Source organism: Aphelocoma coerulescens, chromosome 2 (assembly GCF_041296385.1).
Source record: "Aphelocoma coerulescens isolate FSJ_1873_10779 chromosome 2, UR_Acoe_1.0, whole genome shotgun sequence".
Lineage (NCBI taxonomy): Eukaryota > Metazoa > Chordata > Aves > Passeriformes > Corvidae > Aphelocoma > Aphelocoma coerulescens.
In genome coordinates, this window is record NC_091015.1 from 6,011,678 (window position 1) to 6,038,273 (window position 26,596).

The 26,596-nt window shown below is 41.3% G+C and overlaps 2 protein-coding genes across 3 annotated transcripts; both read left to right on the forward strand.

Annotated features, from left to right (window-relative positions):
* Positions 1–1,553: 1,553 nt before the first annotated feature.
* C2H9orf152 (chromosome 2 C9orf152 homolog) lies at positions 1,554–7,329 on the forward strand. Its single transcript, XM_069006345.1, has 2 exons — positions 1,554–1,877; positions 6,528–7,329. Exons 1-2 carry the CDS (start codon positions 1,649–1,651, stop codon positions 7,097–7,099), a joined length of 801 nt encoding a protein of 266 aa, XP_068862446.1. The 5' UTR covers positions 1,554–1,648; the 3' UTR covers positions 7,100–7,329.
* Positions 7,330–10,660: 3,331 nt separating this feature from the next.
* NUB1 (negative regulator of ubiquitin like proteins 1) lies at positions 10,661–24,910 on the forward strand. 2 transcript variants are annotated; one of them, XM_069006347.1, is made up of 16 exons: positions 11,622–12,179; positions 12,261–12,395; positions 13,058–13,175; positions 13,262–13,423; positions 14,688–14,746; positions 15,306–15,376; positions 16,117–16,299; positions 17,815–17,903; positions 19,267–19,373; positions 20,249–20,435; positions 20,801–20,908; positions 21,069–21,221; positions 22,111–22,257; positions 22,536–22,631; positions 23,391–23,583; positions 24,230–24,910. In XM_069006347.1, the coding sequence occupies exons 3-16, from the start codon at positions 13,059–13,061 to the stop codon at positions 24,391–24,393; spliced, it is 1,836 nt and encodes a 611-aa protein (XP_068862448.1). In that variant the 5' UTR covers positions 11,622–12,179; positions 12,261–12,395; position 13,058; the 3' UTR covers positions 24,394–24,910. The 2 variants fall into 2 exon arrangements, with proteins under 2 accessions (XP_068862447.1, XP_068862448.1); XM_069006346.1 differs by lacking the exons at positions 11,622–12,179; positions 12,261–12,395 and adding an exon at positions 10,661–10,841.
* Positions 24,911–26,596: the final 1,686 nt, after the last annotated feature.

The window sequence follows — 26,596 nt, forward strand, 5'->3', positions numbered from 1 at the left end:
AAAATGGAAAAGAAACATTGTGGAATCCACTGCTGTTTCCTCTGGCCATACATCACATTGTCCATTGTGACAAGCGCCCTCCTGGCTCCTGTGTCCCTGCGCCCCGGGTTCCATCGGAACGCACTGCTGCTGCTGTGCCCACAGCCCCCGCCCCGGCCGCTCCAGCGCCTTCGCCTCGGGGACAGCAACTCTTGCCTTGCTCCTGGGAGGGAGCTCAGCGAGAAACTGGGTGGATCCCCAAGCATCCCCCAGAGGCTGCGCCGATCCCGCAGGGTACAGGTGGGTGCCTGGGGCTGCCACAGGGTGCTCCCAGCTCAGAGGGATGCACAGGACGCTGCTTTGGTGCCTCTACTCCCCCAGCCATGAGGGACACGTCAGAGCTGTGCCAAGTGCCTTTCCTCCTTGTCTTTAGGAAAAATTAACGCACCCTGCTTTATTAGCCAGCCATTCTGACAATCCTCTGTCCCTTCCATCAACAGTTTGGCTTTCAAGCCTTATTTCTCCATGTGATTTATGTCACACAAAAGGTAAATTGTCTGTAGAGGATGACATTTGAGTTACAGAAACTCAGTCTTGCATTCAAAGTGGCTCTTAGGAAATACTGTTTACTCAAATTAGTTTTGAGAAAGACCTTTTAAACCCTTACCAAAACTGTGTCACTGCATGAAAATGAGCAGACACACAATTGTATTAAAACTACAGTTTAACTGCATTTTTTTTTTTCACATACTACTGTCTTGGGCTTTGATGGACCTATTTCAGGGACAAAAACCTGGAGTACACAGCCCAGGCATAGCTTTATACTTCACTTGATATGATCAAAAGCCACATGTTTTTTCAAATTCGTGCCTCTTTATGAGATAATACTGTTAAAAGTTCATTAAGTTTTAAAATTTAGCTTACCATGCATTTGAAGAGTTTGCTCAGCTCTCGGTAACAAAATTATTATTCCTGTAGTTTATTTCATTCTGTAGAAAGACAGAAGTCCTAAATGAATCAGAGTGAAGTGTTCCTGTCTCCAGCCTCCCAATTCCACATGTTGTTGGCCCATATTTTTTTGATTCTGCACCCAGGCCTGAATACTTTTTAATATATTACTTAAAAGGGAGCAATAAGCACCAAAGTACGAAGGCATAATAAATCCTCCCCTCCCACCCCACTGCCCCAAGGAGCACCAGCAAGAATGTAACTGGGTGAAAGTTAAGGAAGGGAGAGTGGCGGGGGGGAAAGACACAAAACACACAGGAAAAAACATAGAAAAATATTTCCCGGGTGGAATTCCTGGCCTGGGGATGCCTCCACAACAGCATGCCTTTAAGAATTAGCACTGCTACATAAACCAGTATTACCCAGCCTTTTCTGCACTTGACTGTGTTGAACGAGGGTTTGTACTTCACTGTTTTTTTTGGCAAAGGTTCATATGCTCACAACCTTAAGTAAACATAAAATCCAGCTATCCAGTCCTGATCGTGAATTCTGTATGCAGGAGCTCCGGGCACACAGCATGAAAACAACCCGACTGACATCCACAGCTTCAGTGCAGACCAGGCAACTCCTGACACGAGTCACTGTGCTTGGAAGAAAGTTATCCCTTCATTTAAGAAGATTTCAGATGTTTCATACTTGATTTGCTTTTTTTGCCAGCACAATGAAGGAAATGTCCTGCTTCTGCATGACTTTTTCTTCCTTGTTGGAACAGATGGTGAAGGCTTACAAATACGTGACTGGTATTTTTTCAGTGACTCATAGCTCAGAGCCACAGGTTTCAGACAGTGCTAAGAAGCTCACCAAGATGGATGTGAGCATACTTGAGGAGCAGTATGACCATATAAAACAGAAGCAAAGACTGCAACCACACATTATTGTATATAAAACAGGTACGCTTGTATTTGTAGAAAAAAAATGCATTTGTAATGTAAAAATTATTTCTTTAAATCTTTAATAATTCCTAGTTTCATTCTTTTTGTGTTCAGCTTCAAGAGAGGTAAAAGTAAATTCCTTTTCTGTCATTTTGGGGTTTTATTCCTTTTGCTGAAAGATGGTTTTATATTTATATCAATAAGCTTCATGTCAGTGAAATATTAATACGTATTTGCAACAGATGAATATATTTGAGGTAAGGTTTTACAGGTTTTTTTATCAGTAAAATAAAGTTCTAAACATAAATAGTAACTCTTACAGGAACCATGTTCTTCATGTCTATGATTAAGTGTATTTGTGCAACATATTCTGTAATATTTCTGCTCTCTTGAATGCTTCCATCAGAACTAGCAATTCTGGGTCATCTTTCTCTTTTTCCCTTCTCTATCTGGATAAAGAAAGACTACAGGAAGCAATGGCATATAGCAAGTAACAAGCATAAGTTGGGGTTTTGTTAAAAAATAACTTTAATTAAAAGTCAGAGTGGGTAACTAAGATACAAGCTTTTAACAAAAGGTCCCGTTTTGAAAGTATTTTCAGTGCATATTGCTTGGAAAGTGCATAGCTAGAAAAACAAGTAAGAATATGTATCACTCATCTACCTGCTATGTCAAACAGAGTTTATGTAAGAAACTTGCCATTATTTTAAAGCTTTTAGTTAGACTACTGCTTACAATACTACACTGATACATCAGCTTTCCAAGTTAAAGTGATATTAAGAATACAAAGACAATTAATGAAGTTGTCTTCTGAATTTAATTGTAGTATACAAAACATGTTTCATTCACCTCTCATACTAGTATTTAGCTCAGTAAGTGCAGGACTTAGGTTATTTCATTCTTTACATTTTCTTCTAAGTTTTTCAGCAGTTCTAGCATTTGGCTGTGTCACACTTATGATCAAAACAATCAGAAAAAAACATGTAATTATGAGCTGTACAACAGATTTGCTTCTTCAATATTCTTTCATCCAAATGTTTTGAAATTCTCATGTGAAAAGAATTAAGATCCCTGTGAGGAAGAAAAAAATATATCTACAAGCTTATATTATCAGGTATCAAAAAGCATCTAACTTGAAGAAAAAACAGCCCATCTAATCAGCTATAGCAAAAATATGTTAGTTTAAAAAAAGGGAGCAGAAACCTTTATTCAGATTAATTGAAATGAAGTTTCAGATATAATGAATGTAATCAGAGCAGATTTTTTGCAAGGTAATTTGAAGATTAAAATCTGTTATAAAATAGGACTGCACAGTTTCTGGGGAGTTTAAAATGTAGTAGGGCTAAAAATCCACATACAAATATTTTTATACATATGCACATGCCCCAAAACATTCACAAAACCACATAACCTGCTGCATTGAACTTCTATCTTCAAACAGCCTGTGTGGAAAGAATTCATGTCACTGTTAGAAGCAGTCGGAGTTTGGGCATTTTTAGTTATGCTGAGTTCTAAGGTCCTAAAAGTTTCCTCTTTTACATTCCTGTGGAAGCTGGGAAAACCTATTACATGCCTCAGCACTTTGCACCTGTTACATCCATCAGTTTTCAAGAATATGGGGAGCAGAAATGAACATTGCCATATAGGACTGCCCTACACTACCCCGAAATTCAGGTAGTTCCAAAAGGCAGTCCATGTATGTATCAGTGATTCGTACTAGCAGAAAAATTTTTCCCTACCTAGAGGGGAAAACTATGGCTGTACTGGGAAAGGGGTGACAACAACAGCACCACCACAAACCCCACACATACACACAAACCTCAAAGGCCAGACACAAAAACCCTCATGGAAGGAAAGCACCTTCAGTCCCTTGGGGTCTTAAAAGTCCCTGCCAAAGGTCTTTCTTCTACCCAGTAAAACCCTGCTTTGCTCCTGCCTGGCAGACCAGCTGTCCTTCCAAGTAACCACAAGGACTTTGAGCACTGTACGTTTGTTGCACCACACTTGGAATAGTAACTCCAAGTTTTCTGGAGGACTTTGTATGTCACTACCTGTCTTCAGGAGTCATGAAATCATGGACCTTTAAACAGAACTTAAGACCTTTAACTACTCTGGTTTTTTGACAGGGGTTAGTAACCAAGAAGTCACCTGAAAACAACTTTTTTCTGTTTCTTCCCCAATACACACAGCCACATTCGTGCTTCTGCCCTTTCCTGATTATTTGAGAACAAAGACCATGATAATATTTGAAAGGCACCAGCTACGGGATAATAGAGCAGTGTATTCATTATTTACTGGCTAAGAAGCTGAAAACCAGTATTTACTTTAGGAATTAAATGGGAGTATTCAGCACATGCAGTCACAACAGAATAAATACTGGGGCTCTGATTGCAGAAATCTCCTCCAAGTACTTCCCAAGCTAACTTGAGATAAGATTAACTTTTCCCACTCCAGAACCTTAAAAGTTTCTATTGATGATGACAGCATATGGCCAGATGGTAAACAACTCTGCAACAAGTAATACACAATTTACAGGGAAAAAAAAAAAAAGAAAGACAGAAAGAAAGCTTTCTTGAGCAGTTTGGACAGTGCTGAAGGTGTGTTAATTCAACACCCAGTGGTTCAGGACTATCTCATTTCTATCCAAGGTCATTGCTCAATTTTGTGTGCCGCATCTGTAGCCAAGCAAGGAATCAAATCAACCTTAAACGCAAAACCAGTGCACACTATTAAAACTGGACTATATTTGTCACTCTGAACTTTCTGATCAGCTCAAGACAGATCATAATTCTTCTGATGACCATTTCATAAGGTTCTAGATAACACCTGAAGTTGCCTATTAATGTCAGTTCAGTCAAGAGCAGAGTTAACATCCACAAGAACGTGCAAAGCTGCTTCCCCTCAGTCTCTCGGTTCCATTCTCACTTGATTTGTCTCCAACACACAGAGAGCTGTGGTTTTCACAGCTTGGTGCAATACTGTGCTGTTCTACAGAACACACAGGGCTCTGTTTTGCACGTGGACCTTTTTGTAGCCAGCCAAGCTCAGCTCTACTTCTTGGATAAGGTCCAGTCATAACTTTGATTCTCACTGCTGCATGGTAGAGAACTGTGTGTTCTTATCTCTCCAAGTGGTGTCACCCTAAGAAATTCTGTTAACACACTTCACTGTACAGATGGATGCACAAACACACCTGTATCTCAAAGCTCTGCACGTGCTTCAGTCTCCTTTCTCCCAGTAACGTGGCACGAGAGCCAATGTGGGCTAACATGGTTCTCCGTCCCAGCCATGCTGCAAAACAGCTCTTATCAGATCAACCCTGCATGGCCAAGGAGCAGAAAAAGTTCTGTGATATTATGCTGGGGTTGTTGTTTTGGCAGTGGGAGCCAAAGGCAGCAGTGAAAGCCCTTGCTTAGCAAAATCCCTGTTGTACAGGTTCATTTACTGCCAGTAAATCAGCTGTGTCTGACATCTGCAAATACTTATTCATAAAGATGACACAGAAGGCAGCTATAAAGCAGAGGTCTGCTGTTGGGTATTTGTGCAGGCAGCATCCTACTCGAACTAGCTTCATTTCAAATTCAGGGTTACAATCCTTTTAAAACAGCTGTTCAGAGACACTCAGAATATAATCGGCACTCTTCTAGGTCTGCTTTTCTCCCTGTAATGCGTTTCAGAACTTATACTGCAACAGACACAGTTGCTATAACTCAACCCTGTAAATGAGGCCAGCATTCTGCACAGCCCCTACTTTAAACTATATTTATACCAACTGCAGTATATTTCATTAGCGTCAATGGATTATCTTTAGTGTAATAGATCACTTTCTGTTCATTTTCAAGACAGAAAACCAGTCATGTCCAGCAATTTGATGACTTCTACATGTAATTAAAGAAGCATTAGCATTTCTATCCGTAATATCTTAAACATTTTTAACAGTAGCTTTCATAGTGCTGTAGAAATTAAGCTGTAGGGGTAGAAGAATAAAAAAAAAAAAAAAGGAAACCAGATTCTCTCCCACTGTTGCACCTACTCTATACCTTTCACAAAGGAAGCAGATTCCTCTAAGTGATCATTCAGGCAACATTAGTGTGATAAGCTATTTACACAATTTATACTGTAAAATTGCAGTAAAATAATAAAATACAAGCCTATAATGTTAATGATCCCTCATTAACAAAAAGAAGACATTCACAACTTGTTTCATCTAGAAATAGTCACAATATTATTAAGTTGTGAATACAAACTTCAAACTGTATCAAACAGAACATTTTTGTCTTTTAAATTGCAGCACTTGCCAACACACTGAGCAAGTCCCTACTTGCCTTAAGAGGTTTTGCTTACAACCAATTAATTACTGAAAGTCGATTCTCAATCTGTGCTGTTAATGCATCTTAGAGTACCAGTTAGATCAATATTGTCTTGATAAATTTCCATTTTAATTTGAAAAAGTAGGATACCATTTATGCCCTCAGAACTGCAAAAGCAAGCATGAAGTAGTTCTACTCCTTAACCTGGCATCAGAACTTGCACTACTCTCAGCTACTGAAAGAAAGAGCACGGATAAACTCATGTTAAAGCTTTTCAGATTCTGCAGTTTATGCTGCAGAAATCATACCTTTGATTTTTGTCACCATAGTAACGTGCACAAATGCATTTCTCTTACAGGTGGACATGAATCTGTTCTCCCAGAATCAATGGTCAACCCTGTTCTAATTAATAAGCAAGTTAAAAGATCAAAGTCATATAGAGGAGATGTCCCTGTCAGAAAGGTCACACTGGAGGCAACCAACAGTGGTGACTCAGAAGACAACTTGTTATGGCGTGTCCACCTGGGAACTCACTGCCTGGGGCAGGGCCCTGGACAAGGAGATTCCTGGGATCTTTCCCACTGCAACAACGCACCATGGAGTTTTGACAACCAGAGACTGATTTCAAAGGGAAATGACACACTGCAGACCAAGGAATCAGGAGGAGCAAGTGAACTATCTGAGCTCAGGCAACTGGGAAGTTCAAGCGTGTTGAACAGTCCCAGGGAAGAGAACGGCTGCAACATTTCAAGCTCCTGCCAAAAGCCTCCTCTGAAATCAGCCACTGCAGCACTTTGGGCACGTCAGCAGATTTCTGCTACAAAATGCATGCCAGCCTGCAACAAAATGAACTTTTACCCTTTCCCAAATAGGAAAGGGCCCAGAATTTCTGAAGCAGCAAGGAGGCTTGGATTATATGTCTCACAATGAGGACATTCAGTAATACCTAAAACTTAGTCAAAAATTTAACTAAAACTTAAAATAGCCAAGTAGTCTTCCCAGTTACACAGATCAACCTGCTGAGGGTCTACTACTTTTATTAGCCATGGAAGATTCTGACTATATAGTCTTTAATATCTTTATAATTTTTAACATATTATTTCATCATTCACTTTCAAGATATTCCAGATAATTTCTGATGTATTTTTTAAATCAATTAATAAAACCTCTGCTCATTTCTATTGTTGTAAAGAGACTTAGTAAATATAATTTATTTCTGATACATAAATTTATCATAATATAGTGTTGGTTCCCATCTATCCCTAGTGCTTCATTAGAGAAATAATGAGGTCTCCCCTTCTGCAAGATCTTTAGAGGGAGGAGACCCTCTCTTGCAGGTGCTTTTCAATGACACAAACAGGAGCTATGCATCGCCCACTTCTGGCTGCAAGTGTTCAGACAGGTCTCTTTTTCAAATGTAGGCTCCACAAAAATTGGAAATGGGAAATGTCTCCCCATTTCATACTGGGTAGGACATCATAGTAACTGGGTTTTTTTCTTCACAGTAGTTCAGTATTTAAAGAATGATTAGGAAGGGAAAAAAAAGATAAAGCATAGATATACCTAATATGTATAACAGGTAAAAAGTACTAGATAACAATTAATCCACATGAAACAAATTACCTGGAAGAAAATACTTCAAATATTTCATTGTCCTTTGATTGAATTAGTTATCTTAATTAAACATGGACCTTGAAAACTTTGGTTTTAAAGTCAGTGCAGGTTTATGCGTGGACTAAGTAACTAACTCCTTTGTAAACTCCTTCATACAAACACTTTATCCTTTCCTCAGGCTTCTCTAGCTTACTACTGTGCTTTGTACTGACTGCAACTAATTTAGAAAAGGCATTTTGCCTTTGGAGAATCTTTCAATTTAATTTCCAAGGTCATTATGAAAGAACATTTTCAGTAAATTTTCATTTGTTAGTGGAGTAGTTTCAGTTATGAGAAAAGTGGCTATACTAACATTTCAAGAGACTGGAATACTACACACACACAACTGTCTAATGAGAAAATGATGGGTTTTTTCCTAAAGCAGCTGTAGTGAAAATGAAATAGGAAAATCAGGAAAAAACTAAAACTTCAAATACTAGAAAGTCCCACTTCTCAAGTGTGCAAAACCTTTCCTGTTAACTTCTTCATGTTTGGGCATCATGGGCAGGAGCTTTCATCACTGTTACCACAGGCTAAGTTTCAAGCACTGAACTTAAGACTGCCATAAAGCAAGTTTACTCTGAGTTTATCAGTAGGCAAGCCTGACTGATTTATGCACATGGGGGAACCTGGAATCCTGAAATTCTAGTTCAATGTCTTGTTCACAAGCCCATGATTCCTGTGAGGTTCCCATTTCCAAAGCTGGAAACGGGACCCTCATGTAGTCTGCATGACTTCCTAAGGAAAACGTTAGGACAGTCCTGCAGGTCCCTCCATTCTAGAATATTTCACACTGCTGAGCAATGATTTCACTCACACATAAATAAAATAGAATAAAATAGAATAAAATCCCTTTGCTGCTGGGACAGCATGCTGCTGGTCACATGAAAGAATCAGCCCACATGAGTTACTTGTAACTGGTGCTACCCATTAAAATAAAATCTTATGTCTTTTACAGGTATCAAAACCATTCCAGGCCTTCTGAGAGCCTCAAATACAAAACACAGTATTGAGCAGCCCATATTGTACAGCCAGATCCCTGAAGCCTTGCACCTTGCTCCCATTCCAGGACATTTCGGGGACTAGAAGTGACACTGGAGCACTGCCTCAGCCTGAGGTGGTGTTTAGCACCAGGTTTTCCACACCACTCATGTATTCTTCCAGCCCAGTCTCTGAACCCAGGTGAACTGCTGACAGCCCCACAACCAGGCAAGACCCTGCCCACTCTGTTGATGGGGAAATATAAACTCCCACGCTAAATCTCACCCACAACACTGATGCCTTCAAAAAATACAGGAAAAAAACCCAACCTGCACATTTGTGCCTCGGACACAGAGAGGTGGTAGATGAGGGGTGGCTACAAGGCACTCAGACCCAGCCATAGCCTTTTCTGGAGGGACAGTCCCTCAGGCAGCCTTGAGGACCCCCACCACGTCCCAGGGATGAGCCATCAGATACTCTGGAGCCAGAAGCTCCTGGTATTGTCCACAAAATCAGGTTCATTACCCAGTGTGCAACAAGCCAATAATTACACACTCGAGAGAGACATTATTTATTTCAGAGTCGTGAAAGAGTCGTGCAAGCTCCGTGGTACTCCACGAATCAAGTATGCCGACTATCAAAACTTTTTACTACTTACACATTTTAGCAAACAAAGGCATTATTGTTCATTTGCTACGAGTTAGATAGTTCTCTTGTTAATTAGTATTCTATCTTCTACTGGTTAATGATTCTCTCACTTCTTATGCTAATTATTCTGCACGCTCAGTCTTTCTCTTGAGTCTGTGGGTTTCTTGGGTCAGTAGTTGTGATGTGTCCCTGCCGGAATTACCTTTAACCCAGTTGGAGCTGAGTTGGTTTTATTTGCTTCTTCCTTATCTTCGAGTTCCGCCAAATGTCCTTGTGGCCTGTAAATTCTGCATTCTTTGTGTCACTATCAGTAGCAGCTCCTTCTTCCCAAGCTTTGTTAACCTTCCCCAAGGTCTGAGAGTATTGAAACATGTCAAGCCCTAAACCTTAACAAGGTTGGTAATTCTACCAACAAGTAATTTATTTTTATAACACCTGGCCATCACTTGTAAGCTGCTCTTTCATAGGTTATGTCTCACAGAACCACAGAATGGATTGAGTTGGAAGGGGCCACAGTGGTCATCTGGTCCCACCTCCCTGCTCCAGCAGGGCCATCCTAGAGCACATGGCACAGGATTGTATCCAGGTGGTTCTGGAATAGTGAGGGAGGACTCCACACTGTCTCTCAGCAGTCTGTTCCAGTGCTCGGTCACTGTTCAGGGAAGACGTTTTTCCTCATGTTCAGATGGAATTTCCTGTGCATCAGTTTCTGCCCGTTGGCTCTTGTCCTGTTTCGGGGCCCCCCCAAGGAGAGCCCGGTCCATGCTCTCGGCACCCCTTCTCAGGCACTTACACACCCTGATCTCAGGGACAGGATGACACGGCCTTAAGCTGTGGCAGGGGAGCTTTTGGCTGGACATTTGGAAAGGAAAGGAAGATTAGATACTGGAATGGGCTGCCTGGGGAGGTGGTGGAGACACCATCCCTGGAAATGTTTAAGGAAAGACTGGACGTGGCACTCAGGTCTGGCTGATGCAGTGTTCCGTCACACGTCAGACTCGATGACCTCAGAGCTCTTTTCCAGCCTAACTGATGCTACGATTCTGTTGATTCCTTTCTTTTTCACTACGCTTGAAAGCATGCAAAGAACCAAACACTAAAGCACCCCGACCGAAGGCAGCTCCGCCACAGCGCGCGTCGGGCAGCGGACACGCCCCTGCTCCTCAGAGTGAGGGCAGGGCGCGAACATGGCGGGCGGGGCGCGGCTTCACCCACGTCACGCCCGTCTCCCCGGGCCTTCCGGGCTGCCGTAGGAGCCGCTCCCCATCCTCTCCCTCAGGGACAGCGGCCGTCGCCTCCCTCCCTCCCTCCCGGGAAGCAGCTCAGGGAGCAGCTGCGTCGGCCCCCGAGCTTCCCCCGGCGGCGGCTGTGCCGAGCCCGCAGGGCGCAGGTGGGTGCCCGGGGCCGGGGCCGTGCTGGCACGGCCGCGCTGACAGCGGGGAGCTGCGGGTGCCGGAGCTGCCCTGGCACGGGAGGCACTGGATGTGCTCCTGGGGAGGGATGAGGATGCCCCGGCACCCCGGGCCCGCAGGGATGGGGCTGCTGTCCTTGTGTGTTTGCTCATGACGCTGCTTCAGTGCTTCCCCTCCGTCAGCCACGGAGAGATGTGTCAGAGCTGTGCTTTCCTCCTTTTTAGGGAAAATTGATGTGTCCTCCTTTATTATCCAGCCATTCTGACAATCCCCTGTTCTTTCCACCAACAATTTGCCTTTTGAACTTGGTTGCTGCATCTTATGTCATGCATCTTATTTCTCCACTTGTTTTATTTCACGTATAGGGCAAACTGGGTTTAGAGGACGAAATTTTATTTGCAAAAGCTCAGTTTTGCATTCAGAGTGCTTCTTGGGAAATACCTCGGTTGTTTACTCAAATGAATTTTGAGAAAGTCCCTTTAAATTCATACCGAAAGTGAAATTGTGTCAGGAGTGCTTGTGGCGTTTCGTGGCTGATGGAAGAGTGAGTTACAGATGTTTTTGCTATGGCTTCTCATGCAATTTAGTGATGGTGTGATGGAGTTTATTTTAAGTGTTAGAAATGTTACATATAAAATCATAGGTTTTGTGTTTGCGAAAGCAAAATTTTGGTTTTTATATAGAGGGTTTGTAAGAATAAGTTTGATTGGAGACTGCAGGGGTGCTTTCTGTTTTGATAGCTTAATTAAAAATCACAAACTTACTAAGCTATAATATTGATAAACAGATGAATGACCAGTTTATAAATATCACCTGTATTTACAGTTCTTAATCTTAAGCATAGACTACAATTTTAAGTTTTATCTGGGTGACCCAAAACTATGAGCAACTTTTTTTGTTAATGTTAAGTAGAATTATGGGTATAAAATGGGTCTTCAGCATAACTTAAAAGTGGGAAAATGATGGTTACAGGCTGTTCATGAGAATTCCGTGGCGTGTTTTGGGAAAGGGGGAAAGCTGCATTAATAACTACAGTGCAATGTTTTCAAAATTGAGTGGTTTTGTCACTTTTGCTTTGTAAATGCCATTGTTTGCCTTGGCTCTAAAATAATAGCAGTTGCATCCCAGCAGGAAAAAGAATGTGTGGTTGTCTCTGCTAGTATTGACAGACATTGTGCAAATTACAGCAATCCAACTGGAAAGATTGTTAAACCATCCACTTGCCCAGTTCATCCCTCTGACTCCTGTTTAGGGGAGACTGTTGTCAGTGCAGCTTCCAGGGAATTCTTTGTAGCTCAGCTAAAGCTGGGCTTGAGGTAAGGCTGACCAGTCAACTTACCATATATTGGATATTTGCCTACATTTTTTTCGCCTCAAATAGTGTTTTTCTGAGCCAGGAGCAGTTTTTGAAACGGAGAACTCTTCCCTTTTCTCCTGAGAGCTGTGTGCCAATAAACAAGAATGAAAGATGGAAACCACTCTGAAAGAAAAGTGAAGCTAATGAATCAAATTTCATGCCAACCTTAGTGCATGTATGCCAACATTTTAAATGCTTTTCTGTATAAATTAAATGACATTTTCCCTATGATTCCCAGTGTCCAAGAGCCACGAGTCTCCCATGCTTTATCATGCACCTAGTTATTTTTTTCTTCCATTGAGATCTCTGCATGCACCTTTCCTTGCCCTCTGTGAGCCTTCCCTGCTTCTTGGGGTGTTTGTTTTTTGTTTTTTTTTGCCAGGGACATGCTGATTGACTCAGAGTTTCCTGCTTTCTCTGAGCTAAATCAGAAGTGGTGGATTGAGCAGCTCCATCCAGAACAGGGCAGAACAACTGAATTGTCAATTTTGATGTATTGACACTTTCTGCAATCTCAGTTCACGTGAGGGGATGGGAAGAGGTTTAATTTGTCCCAAAATGGCAGGGCCCTTCTAAGTTATCTCTACTCCAATCCAAATTTCACCCTCTTTTCAATAATTTTTTTCCCATTTTTTCTCATAGTTTGGCCTCAGTTTCCTCCCCTCACCAAAATGCATGAAATACATTTAATACTCATCTTTTATTGCAGAATTCCAAAATGTCATTTAGACTTCTTGAAAACCAAAATATCTTACTACAGGAAAGCTATATTAAAGGGTTGTTTCTTTTTCTTTCTTTTCCCTTCCAACTGTCCTTTATTTATTTTTTTTTTTTAAGAATGGCACAAAAGAAGTATTTGATAGCAAAACTGACAAGCTGCTTAAGAGAGGACAAAATTCAGCTATGGAAACCACCATATACAGATGAAAAAAAAGAAGCTGGTAAAGAGATGAAGGTAAATATTTTCTCTGAGTTGATGTCATGCATCTTCCATGTCATACTGCTGGTGCACTTTCCCAGCTTTTCTTCTCGTTTTCTCAGGAGCTTGTACAAAAATATTCATCCAAGCTGAATATCAATGAGAATGATACAGAGAATATGCTTGAAGAAATACGGTGTAAAGCAATTGAGCGTGGGACAGGAAACGAGAATTTTAAAGTGACTGGGATTGCAAGACTTGATATATATCTGCCTCGTAGAAAAGTGAGTAACACTGCAAAAAAATCTGCATAAGTAGCTTTACTTTGAGCTTTTGAGTTCTAGATCTGTGTCTATGCAGATATTTTTGCTTCAGCTTTTTCAGGTGTTTTGAATGAGTGATCTGTGTCAGGTATATAAAACATGGGGAGAGGGGGAATTACATATTTTAGTTTCCCAGGTATACAGGAACATCGTGGCAAAGGAATATAATATTGAGGAGATGAGTAATTTTTCCCTTTAGGATTTAATGACAAATAATCTTTTAATTAAGAAAAATAAGATAGATTTAAGTGTCTGTTTCAATTTGATTCCTTCTGATGTAACTGCTTGTATGAGCAGTAAAGAGAGGTGTATTTTTTCAGCTGAAGAATACCTCAAGTGCAGTCAGCCTATTAATGTTGCTTGAACTTGGAAATGAAAAGCAGGATTTTCTGTTGTGATGGCAATTACCTGTTCCCTTCATGGATTCATAGAATTACAGAGTCACAGAATCATTAAGGTTGGAAAAGACCTCCAAGATCATAGATTCCAACCTTTACCTACCACCACTTTGTCAACTAAACCATGGCACTCAGTGCCTCTTCCAGTTGTTTCTTGAACACTTCCAGGGATGGAGACTCCACCACCTCCCTGGGCAGCCCATTCCAAAGCTCAGCCTTCTAGAGCAGACTCCTAAAAGCTTCTTCCAACAGAGAACTGAATTAAGTTTTGCCCTTTTAAAGTCAGGTTTCAACTTCTAATTTCAGGCATAAAGTACTCCTGTAGTGAAAAATAATTACCTGGGCTAAAGGGTAAGAGAGTTTTAAGTGATTGCCATGCAGTTAAAACAACCAAATAGTTTCATAATTCTACTTTATAATGCTGCTGGGCAAAGAGGGGAATTAATTAATTTAAAATTCCAGTTTATCTAATCTGGGACCAGAGACACTAACAGGAATTAATCATAACTTAGCCAGTCACAGGTGAGTAGCATAATTGCAAAGCACAGTTAAGATTGGAGGTGCATAATTAAATTAACTTAAATTGTTTGGTTCTGAATTTAGATTTATTTAATTCTGAATATTCTGCTATTATAATGCTTATTTTTAGCACTATATAGCAGGTACAGGACTGGAAATTACTATTATGTATGTCCAGCCATAACCCTCTAAACATAATTGTTATTTGAAAAAGAAATGTTATTGTAGAACAGTTAATTAAGAAAATGTCCTAAGTATCTTGATACTGTGCTTTTCTTTCCCTCTTTCTTTTCCCCTAATTACTACAGAGCAGGAAAATCCCACTGGAAACCAGTCTGTTCATCACAGGCAAGGAGCTCAGATCCCAGTAAGTGCCATCACCCTTCGTGCTTCTCTCATGAGATACCACCCTGTCATACAGCATTTAAAATAAAGCAAACAAACACACTTTTTGTTCAATTTAAGCTTTTTCTTAGCATGTATTCTCTGAACAGGATGTCCAGTGTCCCTGTAGGGTGGTTCTTCATGGGAATAGCTGTGGTTTAACAGATGGAAAACAGGGAAAAGATAGTGCTGTGTAAATCCCCAGCAAGTACCTGAGAAGGCACCAGTGATCAGTGTTCCAAATCTGTAACCAGGCAGATCTTCTGAACAGTGAACATTACCTTCTCTTTCTTTTGTGTTATTAAGCCTAAAATAATCATATTCTTCTCTGTCTGTTTTGCTTTTTCCCTTTTTGTATCCCAGATTTTCCCTATATGGTACACAAAGCTCTCTGATGATGTTATTTTAATTCTAGCAGCCTTTTGTAGAAGAAATTTTAAGCCTTTTATAAGCACTATTTTTTAGGCTTTATTGCTATTGTAACAACAATATTGTGTAGCCTTACAAATTTATGCTCACGGATGAAATTATTTATTTCACAGGATAGCACAGGAGTATGCATTACAAGAAAATGCTGTCAAAATAATCATAAATAAGAAGCAGCTTGATCTGGGTATGTATCTCTAGTTAAGGAAACATTTATGCTAATTTTCTAGTTTTCTAATTCTCAGAAGAAAAATGGCTTTGTAACTATATTAATTTCAGAAATTTCCAAAAAATAGCAGTTATATTTGTCAGGTTCTGCTTTACAGGAAATGTAATAAATTATAATGGTCAAAATTCTTAAATAGAATTAGATCAGTTAAAGGAATACTGTAATAAATGTTGAAAATCCCCTTTTCTAGTGTTGAAACACTGAAAATGCACATTTAAGAGAAACTAAATTTCTTCCAAATTTTATTGTGTAATAGCACTTGCAAAGACTTTTTGTATTGCTTTGCCCATGTTCAACCTGTCAGACATGTGGAAAGTGATGATACAGCTTTTTCTTTGCTGATGACCCTGCAATATATCAGAATTAGAACCATGGAACTGACAAAAGGAACTTGGATTCAGTTCCCAGTTCCTCTGTCCTGTACTCTTGTGGTGTATGATCCTGGACATGTTCTTATTCCAGTTTTTGCCTGAAGGTTAATTAACTGAAACAGAAATAATGGTATTTTTTGAATGTCTTGAAAATAACAAGGAAAGAAACATTATCTAGTAGCTTCAAAAGCACTTTAAAGATGCAAGTCTGATTCTAAATTTTGCTGACTATGTCGGTAATTTTCATGGGTTTTGGCTGAGTGCTCAAGTCTTGCAATTTCAGTACTTCCAGTACTTGAATTGTATAATTCACACTCTATTTTGCAGGTAAAACTCTTGAAGACCAGGGTGTCACACACAACACAAAAGTTATGGTGCTTCAATTGGAACAGAGTGATGAGGAAACCAAAAGAAAAGTTCAGGAAGAAGAACTTCAGTGCAAGAAAGAAAAAGAAATAAATGACAAGATGCAAAGAACTAAGAAGGGTTTGGAAATTCTAGCAGAGAGAGGTAAGTGGGCTGGTTGGGTTCAGGGGGAGGTGGGTGTTCGTTAATTTTTGTGCATCAAAAATTATCTTCTCAGAGGCCTTTCAATGTGGAAGAGTGCCTATACCATGGCTGAATTTCAGTTCATACTTTTCTAGGTTTCTACCTACTTGAAAACTGGATTTTAAGTTGGCTAAAACTTTATTTTCTACCCTTTTTATATAACTAGAATGCTACAAAAAAACTTTGGCACTTTGAGAAGGATATAATATGGATCAATTATTTAATTTGCCCTTGGCAGTTAAGGGTCTGAAGACTTGTGAGAAGCTTTAGATTTATTGTAGACATAAGCACAGTGGCATGATGTGTTGTAAGTCATGAAACACTTTTTTGTAGTTCAGTTGTGGCTGTGTGTAACCATGGTTTCGTTGTGCAGAGCAACTCATTTGTCACTGTCATCTGCAACGTGGCTGTTGTGTTCTTATTCCCTTGGATGTTAATTCCTGGCAACTGTGGATTAAGTTAAAGGGATATACTTCACTTAACAGTAATAATTTTTCAAAATGAGGTTGTGTTTGTGAGCTGCAGTGCTTGATGGTGAGTTTAAATCACTTCTCTATTCCCTTGTTTCACAAATCCACAAGCAAGGAACTGTGGAGCTGAGCAGGTAATGAATTCCTACCAAATGCAGAAACACCTGAACAAAGCTTCAAAGCAGGTGACAGCCTGTTTCTTACCATAATATCAGATTTTGAACACGACAGAGGTGTTTGCATTTTTTGGACTTAAGGAGTGGTTTAGACCCCAAATTTTGAATCCTGAATGGGGTCTCTTTATGGTTTTTGCCACTTTCAGTTACAGCCAATCCCAGAGTACAGATCAGAGTCTGTAATGGGCTCCCAGGCTGGAGGTTCTGTGAGAAGTGTAGTAAGGGTTTAACAACCCTTTTGTTTCACCTGAGAGAAACCTCAGGGCAGAAGCTTTTAATCTCAACAAATTCTTCCTTAACTGTCTTTTGCTTACAGGAAAATCATCTTTTCATTTTAAATCGAATGGAAGTTAAAACAAAATTGATAGTTTGGTTATAAGCATTAAAGATGTGGGAAGGAAAATACTGAGCTGTATTTTTTTTCAGCATTATCAACTGTGCTCAGTTATTTTTTTTAAATATTGTATGCTTTAGTTGATGCATCATTTCAAATGCTATGTTGTGTAAAATATAGGTGTTTTGTCTTCTGCAAAAAAAAAACTTCTTTATAATTCATGTAACTTTTAATACTGTATCTAAATTTATGCATGCACAAGGCCTTTTCCATAGTGACCTTTCTAGAATTTCCTCCTGTTTACCTGGCCAGAGCCACTGTTGGTTGCTATGTCCAGAAAAACACACATGCAGCCTTTATATGTAATTCTGATTTTGTTGTTGTTGTTGTTGTTTGCTGTTTTGTTTAACAACATACTTACTAATATAATCTTATGGCAGCAGAGTTGCTCTGTTGAAGGTGGTGTTTAAATTGTAAACTTTTTTTTATCTTTCAGAGGAGTACTTGGATCCAGACTCTGTTCCATACCTAGATATAGCTAATCAAACTGGAAGGTCAATTCCGATTCCTCCTCAAGCTAAAAAAGTAGGTGAAAGCATCATACAATGCTGTTAAGATGGCTCTTTAAAGCTTGGTCTATGAAACATTTAAAATGTGGGTTTGAAATACAGTCAGACTTTCTGGGGATGTAACCCTGGGTCCACTAGATGTTTGTTTAATACAAATAATTTAGATATAAAATTTAAGGTGAACTCTATATTTCAGTCACCTGGAGACAACCTCTGCATGCTGATCTCATTGCAGGTCTTGTCTTGTACTGACCCCTGTATCATCCATATCTTACTTTTGCAGTTTAAGATGGGCTTTAATTTTGTTGTATCTTAGTGCCTATTATAAATTTTAGGTGTCCTAGAAGGCATGAAAGTAACTTGTTTCTTAAGCCTTATTTCCATTTGGAACTTGATGAGTCTCTCTAAATTGGACTCTGTTAATATAGTTTTTACATCTTTTTCAGTGTATCCCCTTTCAAACTTAAATTTGTTCCTCATTCAAGAAAGTTCCACATTCTCAACTGAAAATAGCTTTGGTTGAGTGCAAGTATTGAGTTACAGAAGGAGTGACACACCTGATGCTGGCCACTGAAGAAGACTAGCAATAGGTGCTGCCTTTCGAGATTACTAGATTTTCTGAAGATAAACAAATTTTTTACAAATACTTGGAGTTACACCCCAGAACAAAATTGTGAAGAACTGAGCCAGTGTGTGTGCCAACTGCTGCTCCAGCCTCTCCTGAGGCCTGCTGTGATTTCTGCATCACCTGGAGTCTCTGGGTGATGGGGATGACACTGTCCACTCTAACAGTGCATGCTGTTCTAATGAAGTGCTGAACATAATAATTCACCTGAAGAGTTAAAGCATCCAGTGTTCAAGTGAATGACATTTCATCAGTATTGATCAAAAATAAGAGGAAGTATTGCAGGTTGTTTCTATCCAGAATTATTATAATATTTCCATTTGTTGCATTGCAGGAGTGTTTCTCGACACATTCAGAATTTAATTTTCAGTTATAATGTTTCTCAGGAGGTGAATTTCTAGGTTTTGCAAGATAACTGTGATAGCAAAGCGAAACAAATTTGATGCTGTTAGGACGTGTAACACCCAGAAAAATGCTGAGCTTTGTACTACTCACCATTAAAAATCTCTCTGGGGTTGCATTCTTAAAGTGAGCTTGGTGCAGCATTTCATGTGCCAGTAACATCCATTGCTTTTAACTGGACAATATCTGACATTATCAGATGGGAGAAAAGTGTGAAGCAGTGTGAAATGGCACTGGTCTTACAGTGGTATTTTTCTAGGAAGAACAAGGACTCTGATGGATTACCTGTATGATTCCTTTTAGCTCTTTGAGCTGGGGAGGTGCAGTCAAAAGTCTCAATCTGTTTTTCTAGGCGCTTGTGCTGGCTATGGGTTACCATGAGAAGGGCAGAGCATTAATGAAGAAGAAAGAATATGAAATAGCACTGCCATATTTGTTGGATGCTGATAAACACTTCTGGTAAGAACATTTTGAGTCCTTGTGTCTCTCTTTACTGTCAGCCCATAAAGGAACAGCACAAACTCTACCTGTGCATATAAATCAGGGCCAGTTTTGCTTGGGGTTGCTTCACACCCCATCTTGCAGATGGGAAACAGCAGATAAAGCTCTGACTTGCAGTGACAGGTGGCTTCATGTAGAACAGCTGAAACAGATACTGCCACTGGGCAAGTTAATCTTTCATAACAACATAAACAGAAACTGTCAATATTCATGTACCAGGTTATAAATTGCAGGAGAGACAGTCATGGATATTCATTTGCAGTTGCTCCTGTGAAGTAATAATTTCTTGTAAAAGGTGGAACAGATAGCTGAGATCAGTAACCATACCAGGGCTTCTGCAAGTAAATTAGTTTCCTATCAGCTGTCAGAGCCATAAATTTCTCTTTTGAGATCCCGAAAGTCATACTGTCCCTGTCTGTTTCTCATCTGTGTGGGTGTGCAAGGGGACTGGCACAGGACTCAGCATGTTCATGTGCACCGAGGCAGTTTCTCAGTCCTCCCAAAGATTACACAGGGTTTAATTCCATTATGCTTTTAGAGATGCCATCTTAAACAGTAGCCACAGCTCATTTTGTTACTGTAATGCTTTAAGATGTAGGGTTGGCATCTGTCCCACGTGTCAGTGTACAGGATTGGTGATCAGGACTTGATTCCCATTCCCCTGGCATCAGTTCGTTGCCTCAGATATGAAGAGTGTCTACACATGAAGAGTTTCTACAACATGAGTGTGCACACTTCTAAGATGTTGTCTTATGAGTGTTAAAAAGTGTGTGTGAGGAAGAAATAAACAACCCTCTCCCAGAAAAGAAAAAAAAAATTGTTTTATTTTCCAGTGAGTGTAGCATGGAGCTGCTGAACACGGTTGATAATTACGCAGTGCTGCAGCTGGATATAGTGTGGTGCTACTTCCGTCTGGAGCAGCTGGACTGCCTGGATGATGCAGAGAAAAAGCTGTCCACAGCACAGAAATGCTTCCAGAGGTGCTATGGGGAGAACCACGAAAGGCTTATTGACATAAAAGTATGCTGGGTTTGATTTAATTAGGGTGGGATTTTTTTCTACATGTATTCAGTTACTGTTCAAGTATTGTGAGACTGGCTTTTAGAAGTTTAGTTTTCCTGTGTATCGTTAGCCTGTCATCTGGTTCTGTAATTGTCAGCACATGGAGAACAATGGCCTGGCAAAAAGGTCATGGTAAACGTGTGTTTATATGCACAGACATCATCAGGGGTTTAGGTGTGATGCTTTATCTGCACACTGACTGTCACAAAGCCCTGACTGTGTCTTCTTTGAACATGTAGAGTGTTCTGTTGATAATGAACTGGTATTCTACCCACATTCTTCTATCTACATGGTCCACCCTCCTTCTTTAAACAATTCCTTAGGGAAGCTACGGTCGTGAAAAGGTTTTATTTCTACGGCTTTACCTCCTTCAAGGGATCGGGCACTACCACAGTGGCAGAGAAAAGGAGGCTGCAGAGTACATTCAGAAGGTAAGGCAGCTTTAGCTAAAACTCTGGAGTCCTTCACTCCAGCCCCTCAGTTTGGGTTCCATCTTACATCTGTTCTTTGCTTACTCAGAGAAGCAGGGAGGCATTTTTTGTTTGTATGTTAACAGTATAAGTGGTGACACTTTGCTCTTTCCATATCCAGGCGTCTTCTTTATATGGAGAGCTGTCCATAGATCCTGATAAAGTGGATCGCCTTTCTCTCCTGGGATTCTCAGAACAGGAAGCTCGCCTTGCCCTGAGAGCATGCCACGGGAATGTGGAGCATGCTGCCAATCTGATCACCAACAGGAGAGAGGTAGGGCCAGTGAAAGCATTAAATCACAGATCATCTGAGTTGGGATGTCATGAGATGTGTGTGTGTGGCCAGAGCAGTGTGGTGCTAAATTAAGGACTTGGATTATCTTGCTTTGGCACTGTTGGTGTAGCTGACAGTTTGATGTGTTGGCACAGGTTTGAAACCAAAACTTAATGCATTAACATGGGTAGCTCTGTCTCAAAACAGATGGAATGAGAGCACCAAAGACCTGTGGTTGTACCACAGAGGCACATGGGGAAGGCTTTGCACCAGTGCTTGCTACTCAGCAGTGCTCCGTATGGGAATAAACCACCAGGACCAAGCTGTCACTCCCAGGCTTGGCTGCCCCCTATTGTGGCTTTGTACTTGGAAGATCCAGGAGGGAAAAAGGATTTTTTTTTGTGCTAGAGTGAGTGAAGACAGTGCTGTCCAGATCTGAAGTGATGTTTCGTATGCTGAGGAGGCAGTTCTAGACTTAAAACAGTGAAGTGTGGACTGAAAAGCCAACTGGCTGAGGGAAGGCTGAACAGAACTCCTTGGCTCCCTGCCTGGTTCTGACTGTCTGTCCTTGGCAAGTCTTGTCTGTGGGCCCATCTGCCAAACGGGTTTGTCACTTACCACACAGGGCCGGGAATAGCTGTGATGGCAGCAGATCCGATCTGCGGAGCGGAAGTGTGGCGACAGGGCTGGCTCATGGAAATGCAGCTTTATTTAGGAACGAGTGTCTGGCAGCACAGTCTGTATTTACAAAAAAAAAAAAAAAAAAACCAACCTTTTCCTCAAGAGATTCAAACTTAAAGCAAAAAAATCCAAGAAACCCTACATGCACAGGCTGTGTGTTAAAGCATTCCCATGCACAGTGAGCTTTGCAATATCTGTGCTCTTGCAGGAAAAGGCGCAGATCAGGAGGGAGGAGAGAGCTAAAAGGCGGCAGCGACTGGAAGACATCAATACCCTGAAAAGTATGGGCTACTCACAGAGAGCTGCTCAGGTAGCTCTTCAAAATACACAGGGAAACCTGGACCAAGCCTTTAAGGTAAATGATTTGTCAGTAGTAGTAGTGTTGTACAAAAGGAATTTGGTTGGGGGTTTTTTTATTGTTTAGCAGATTTTTATTTTCTGTAGTCTGTTTTTTAGTTCATAGCTACCTTTTCTGAACTTTAATGACTGCACTTGCACTTCCTGACCCAGTAAATCAGATACCACTTAAGTTGGCTGAGGTTTGCTTATATCAACCATTGGGCTGCATACACCACTGAGTTGAGGACTGTTGTAGCTCTGTTGCTCTATTCTAATCTCTCTGTTTTATTGCAGTTTATTCTTGACAATCCCGAGTTACTGTTGGAAGATGATGGTGATGATTCTGTGGCCATGGACCAGTTTCAGGTTTCCCAAGAAAGTATTGAGCAAGTAAGCTAGACCACTTGCTTTCTTGTGAGTTGCTTGTCTTGTCTCTGAATTACACTTGCAAAGACAGCAGATTTTCCTTAAGCAAAGCTTCACAAATATTCTTTGACCCATGTCACTCAGGCTGTCACACTCCACAGTCTGGCATCCACTCCTAATGGTGAAGTCACTCGGGCTAACGTGTAATTTGTGTGTACTTCCTGCCCATTGCACCAGCCTGCCATGCATGGATGTGGAGGGGAAGTATGTCCATAATAATGCTTTATCCCCAAAAAAGACAGCAAATGAGAAATTTATTCAAGTCTCTAAACTCTGCAGTTGCACAAGGGAAAGAATTGGAATGTGTATTTCTCATGACAGGCTGTCTGACAAGCTCGTCAGTAATTAGTGTGGTTGTGTAATTGCCTGTGTAACAGGCAAGAAAACTGTATTGCCTAGGAAAAGTAAACAGCACATGTACCCCCCTAATACACTGGAGTGCTATGAAGTTTCATTTTGAAAACAGAAAAAGAATTGGTCTGGTACTAGACAAGAGGCTCTTGATCCTGCTCAACATCCCCATGCCTTTAATAGGTCACTGCCCTGTTGTTAACTGTTCCAGTAAACCAGAGTCAGTGTCCTGGAATTCCTGGCATGCAGCGCTTTTCTCTGTGTGAGAGAATGACTGTCAGATGCTGAAGCAGATTCCTGTCAGACCCTGGTGTCAGATGAGCTGGGATTTCCCCAGATTTTCTTCATTACTCCTTTTTCCCCCTCCTGCAGCTGGTGTACATGGGTTTCAGCCGTGAGTCGGCAGAGCAAGCTTTAAAGGTCTTTAAAGGGAACATCCACGTGGCTTCCCAAACCCTTGCTCATTATGGGGGAGTTCTTCCCCCTTCACTGCTGCTGTCCTCAGAAGGGTCCAGTCCATCAGAGGAATCCACTTCTTCCAAAGACCTGCTCACAGAGTCTGCAGGTGAGAATGTTGCATCCAGCAGGGGGGAAGGGAAGGCAAGGCTGTTCTTCTGGCTTTTGTAGGAAATAGTTAAGTAATTTCTGCTGAAGTAGTGGCACAGGGGCTCCAGTAATGCCCCAGGCTGCTTTTACTGGGAACACAGTTGCAGGAGAGCAGCTGTTGTCCCAGGTGAGCTGCAACCCCTGCAGTGACACCACGCAGGGACCAGAGGGGACGGGCATCAGCTGCAGGCAGGTGCAGCTCAGAAGAAAAGGTGACACTCAGGGTGTCCTGGGCAGGGCTGAGGAGTTTATAATTTATTCCAGATCTGTGCTCTGCAGGTGGCTGACCTGCCTCCATACTCCTTCCTCGTGTCCCTTACAGGATAGAACCATAATTGATACTTTCCATTTAACGAAGAAACTTGCACATATTTTTTTCTCTCATTATTTGTCAGAGCTGTAGTGATCCCTGTTGTATAATTAAAGGCTTTCCTACACCATGTTTAAATAACAAGGAAAAATGTCCATCCTGCCCTATCCTTTGCAGAGTAGTTGTAAGGGGTGGTTGTGCAAGAAGGGGCTGGCAGAGCAGCCACGCTGGTGAAACAGGGAGAGCACCAACTTCTTTCAGAGGTGAATTCACTGCTGCTGCTTTTTATTGGAAGGTTCCTCTAGTTCACCAACAGATGAAGACATGGAGACTGATGCAGTCAATGAAATCCTAGAGGATATTCCTGAGCATGAAGAGGATTATCTGGATTTAACACTCGAGGAAGAAGAGCAGATAATTCATGAATACTTATCCTATATACAAGTACCGCAGCACTAAATCCCATTAAATCTACTTCAGTTATATGTATTTACCTTGTCAAATTGAGTTTGGATCATAAATGCACCTTCAGCTTATCTCTTACTAAGGGCCTTGAATTCAGTTAAACTATAGTTGGAATACTTAATTCCTGCTTATTTGTAACTCTGCTAAAGCCTACATTTGTGATACATTATAATTTATTGTCATAGAAAATAGAAACATTTATTTTCAGAAGAAAATTTAATAGAACTAAACTATATTTTTATTGTGAAATAAGTTAACTCGCTTAGTAAAGAAGCATTTCTATACCATTTTAAAATACCAGCTTTAAAAGAAAAACATGGGTTTGTAAATGAGAAACCTTAGCTCATGAGGCTGTAGAGGTATATCAGCTTTCCACCTTTTCTTCTGAAAGATTTCTAAGAGACATTAATGTATCTGTTGTGCGTGGGTTTATACCGTGTTCTGCTTGTCCCTTGCTGCAGGTGTTACACAGGCAATAAAGGTAACTGTGCTGCTTCTGCCTTCGGTGAGAGACCTCTGTGCTTTGTTAAAAAAGTGGGAACTACCGGGCAGGGCCCTGTCCTGGGGCTGGGGGAGTGATGTACTGGAATTTCCTTTTATAACTAAATAACCACTTTCCCAAGCAGCTCCGTTTAACCTCCGCAGGTGTGTGGCTTAAGGCTGATGGATTTCCAGGGGATTACGGGATTTTCTGCACTCAGCTGTTGAACAGAGCTTGGTTCAGGCGCTGTCTCAGTAGTTGTGTCCAGCTCCAGCGCTCTGAAGAAGCGTTTGGGGGTTTTTGTGGTTTTATAACATCCCATTTCCTGCTGTGTAAGCACTCCTCTGCGCCGGGAACAGACATTCCTCTGCCTGGCAGCTTTGCTCGGACGCGGTTTATTCGCTTTCCATGACTCCACGCTCTCGGTAGAGGGAGCCCAGGCCCCGTGCGCAGCCGGTGGGAGCAGGGAAGCGGCCGCGCTCCACTTACAGCCAGAACATCAACCGAGTGGTGACAGTGTCTCCTTACCCGGCACTCACCGACCAGGAAATGAGGGCTTGAACTGCTGTGGCACTGCAGGGAGCAGGGCTGTGGCCTGCACAATGACTGCTCGGCTGCAGCGGTGGGGAGTGGTTTTCATACGGATTCCCTCAGCCAAGCACAGCAAAAAGCAGGCAGTGATTACACTGTTAAGGAATTATTTGTATTTCATTCTTCTGTATCAAGGCAAGTGCTATAAAAATTGAGTGGCTCTGCCCTGAAGGCTGAAGGATTTCCAAAGCCAGCACTATGAGCTTCAGAGGGAAAACCAGCCCCAGTACCCATTATACCGTGTTTCTTTACAGGCCAGCACTGAGGAACCTCTGGACAAAATACAGAGCAAAAACAGAATAGAGAAAAGAATTTCAAATTGAAAACATGTAAGTCATGGATGTTTTAACAAGGAGGTGGAAACATAAAAATTTACTCCTTCCTTCCCAAACCTCCTGGCATCCTGGCATTGCCTGCCAGCCTCTGGGCATGCACTGAAGGCAGCGTTGGGCTGCAGAGGCAGCAATTCTCCTCTTTGAAGTGGCTTGCACAGCAAACTGGCAGCGACAACTTCAGAAGGGAAGGTTTGTCCTTGGGGAATTTAAAATTAGCATCATAACATGCAGTGCTTGTCAGAGCAGCCATTCATCAATGATGTAACTCTGCCAGCGAAGTTGTAAGTGATCAGCAGCAGGGCAGGAGGCTGTAAGTTAATTTTGACCATGTATTTGGAGGCACTGATATGTTTAGCAACAGGCAGAAGTGGTAATGACTCATTAATTCCACTCTTTTAGATCTCTCTCTGCTGATTGCATGTGCAGCTGCTGTATGCCCAGATTGGCTCTTGTGTCTCAGGTAGTGCGTGTGAAGTTTTAAACAGAAAATACAGCCCAGGGGCTCTGAGCAACTCTGTCCATCTCCTAAAGGCTTCCTATTTAGTGTTGTCCTCAGAAGCAAAATACAGTCAGCTGCATGGCAAGCCACCACCAGCTCAGAAACCTGTCACTGAGATACAATGACCAGCCTGAGAGGTTTACAGTGGAATTAAGTCTGCACAATGCATATGACCTCCCAAATCAGTCTCTTGGTAGGCATTTCACACAATTTAAATGCTGTTTCCTACTAGCTGTGGAAACCTGCCAGGTAAGAACTACGGGAGGGGAGGGGAGGGGAGGGGAGAGGAGG

Coding starts and splice junctions, on each gene's coding strand:
- NUB1 (XM_069006346.1), top strand. CDS start 13,059: ATGGCACAAAAGAAGTATTTGATAGCAAAACTGACAAGCTGCTTAAGA. Junction 14,747..15,305: donor GGCAAGGAGCTCAGATCCCA/GTAAGTGCCATC, acceptor TTTATTTCACAG/GATAGCACAGGAGTATGCAT. Junction 17,904..19,266: donor TTCCTCCTCAAGCTAAAAAA/GTAGGTGAAAGC, acceptor CTGTTTTTCTAG/GCGCTTGTGCTGGCTATGGG.
- C2H9orf152 (XM_069006345.1), top strand. CDS start 1,649: ATGAAGGAAATGTCCTGCTTCTGCATGACTTTTTCTTCCTTGTTGGAA. Junction 1,878..6,527: donor CATTATTGTATATAAAACAG/GTACGCTTGTAT, acceptor TTTCTCTTACAG/GTGGACATGAATCTGTTCTC.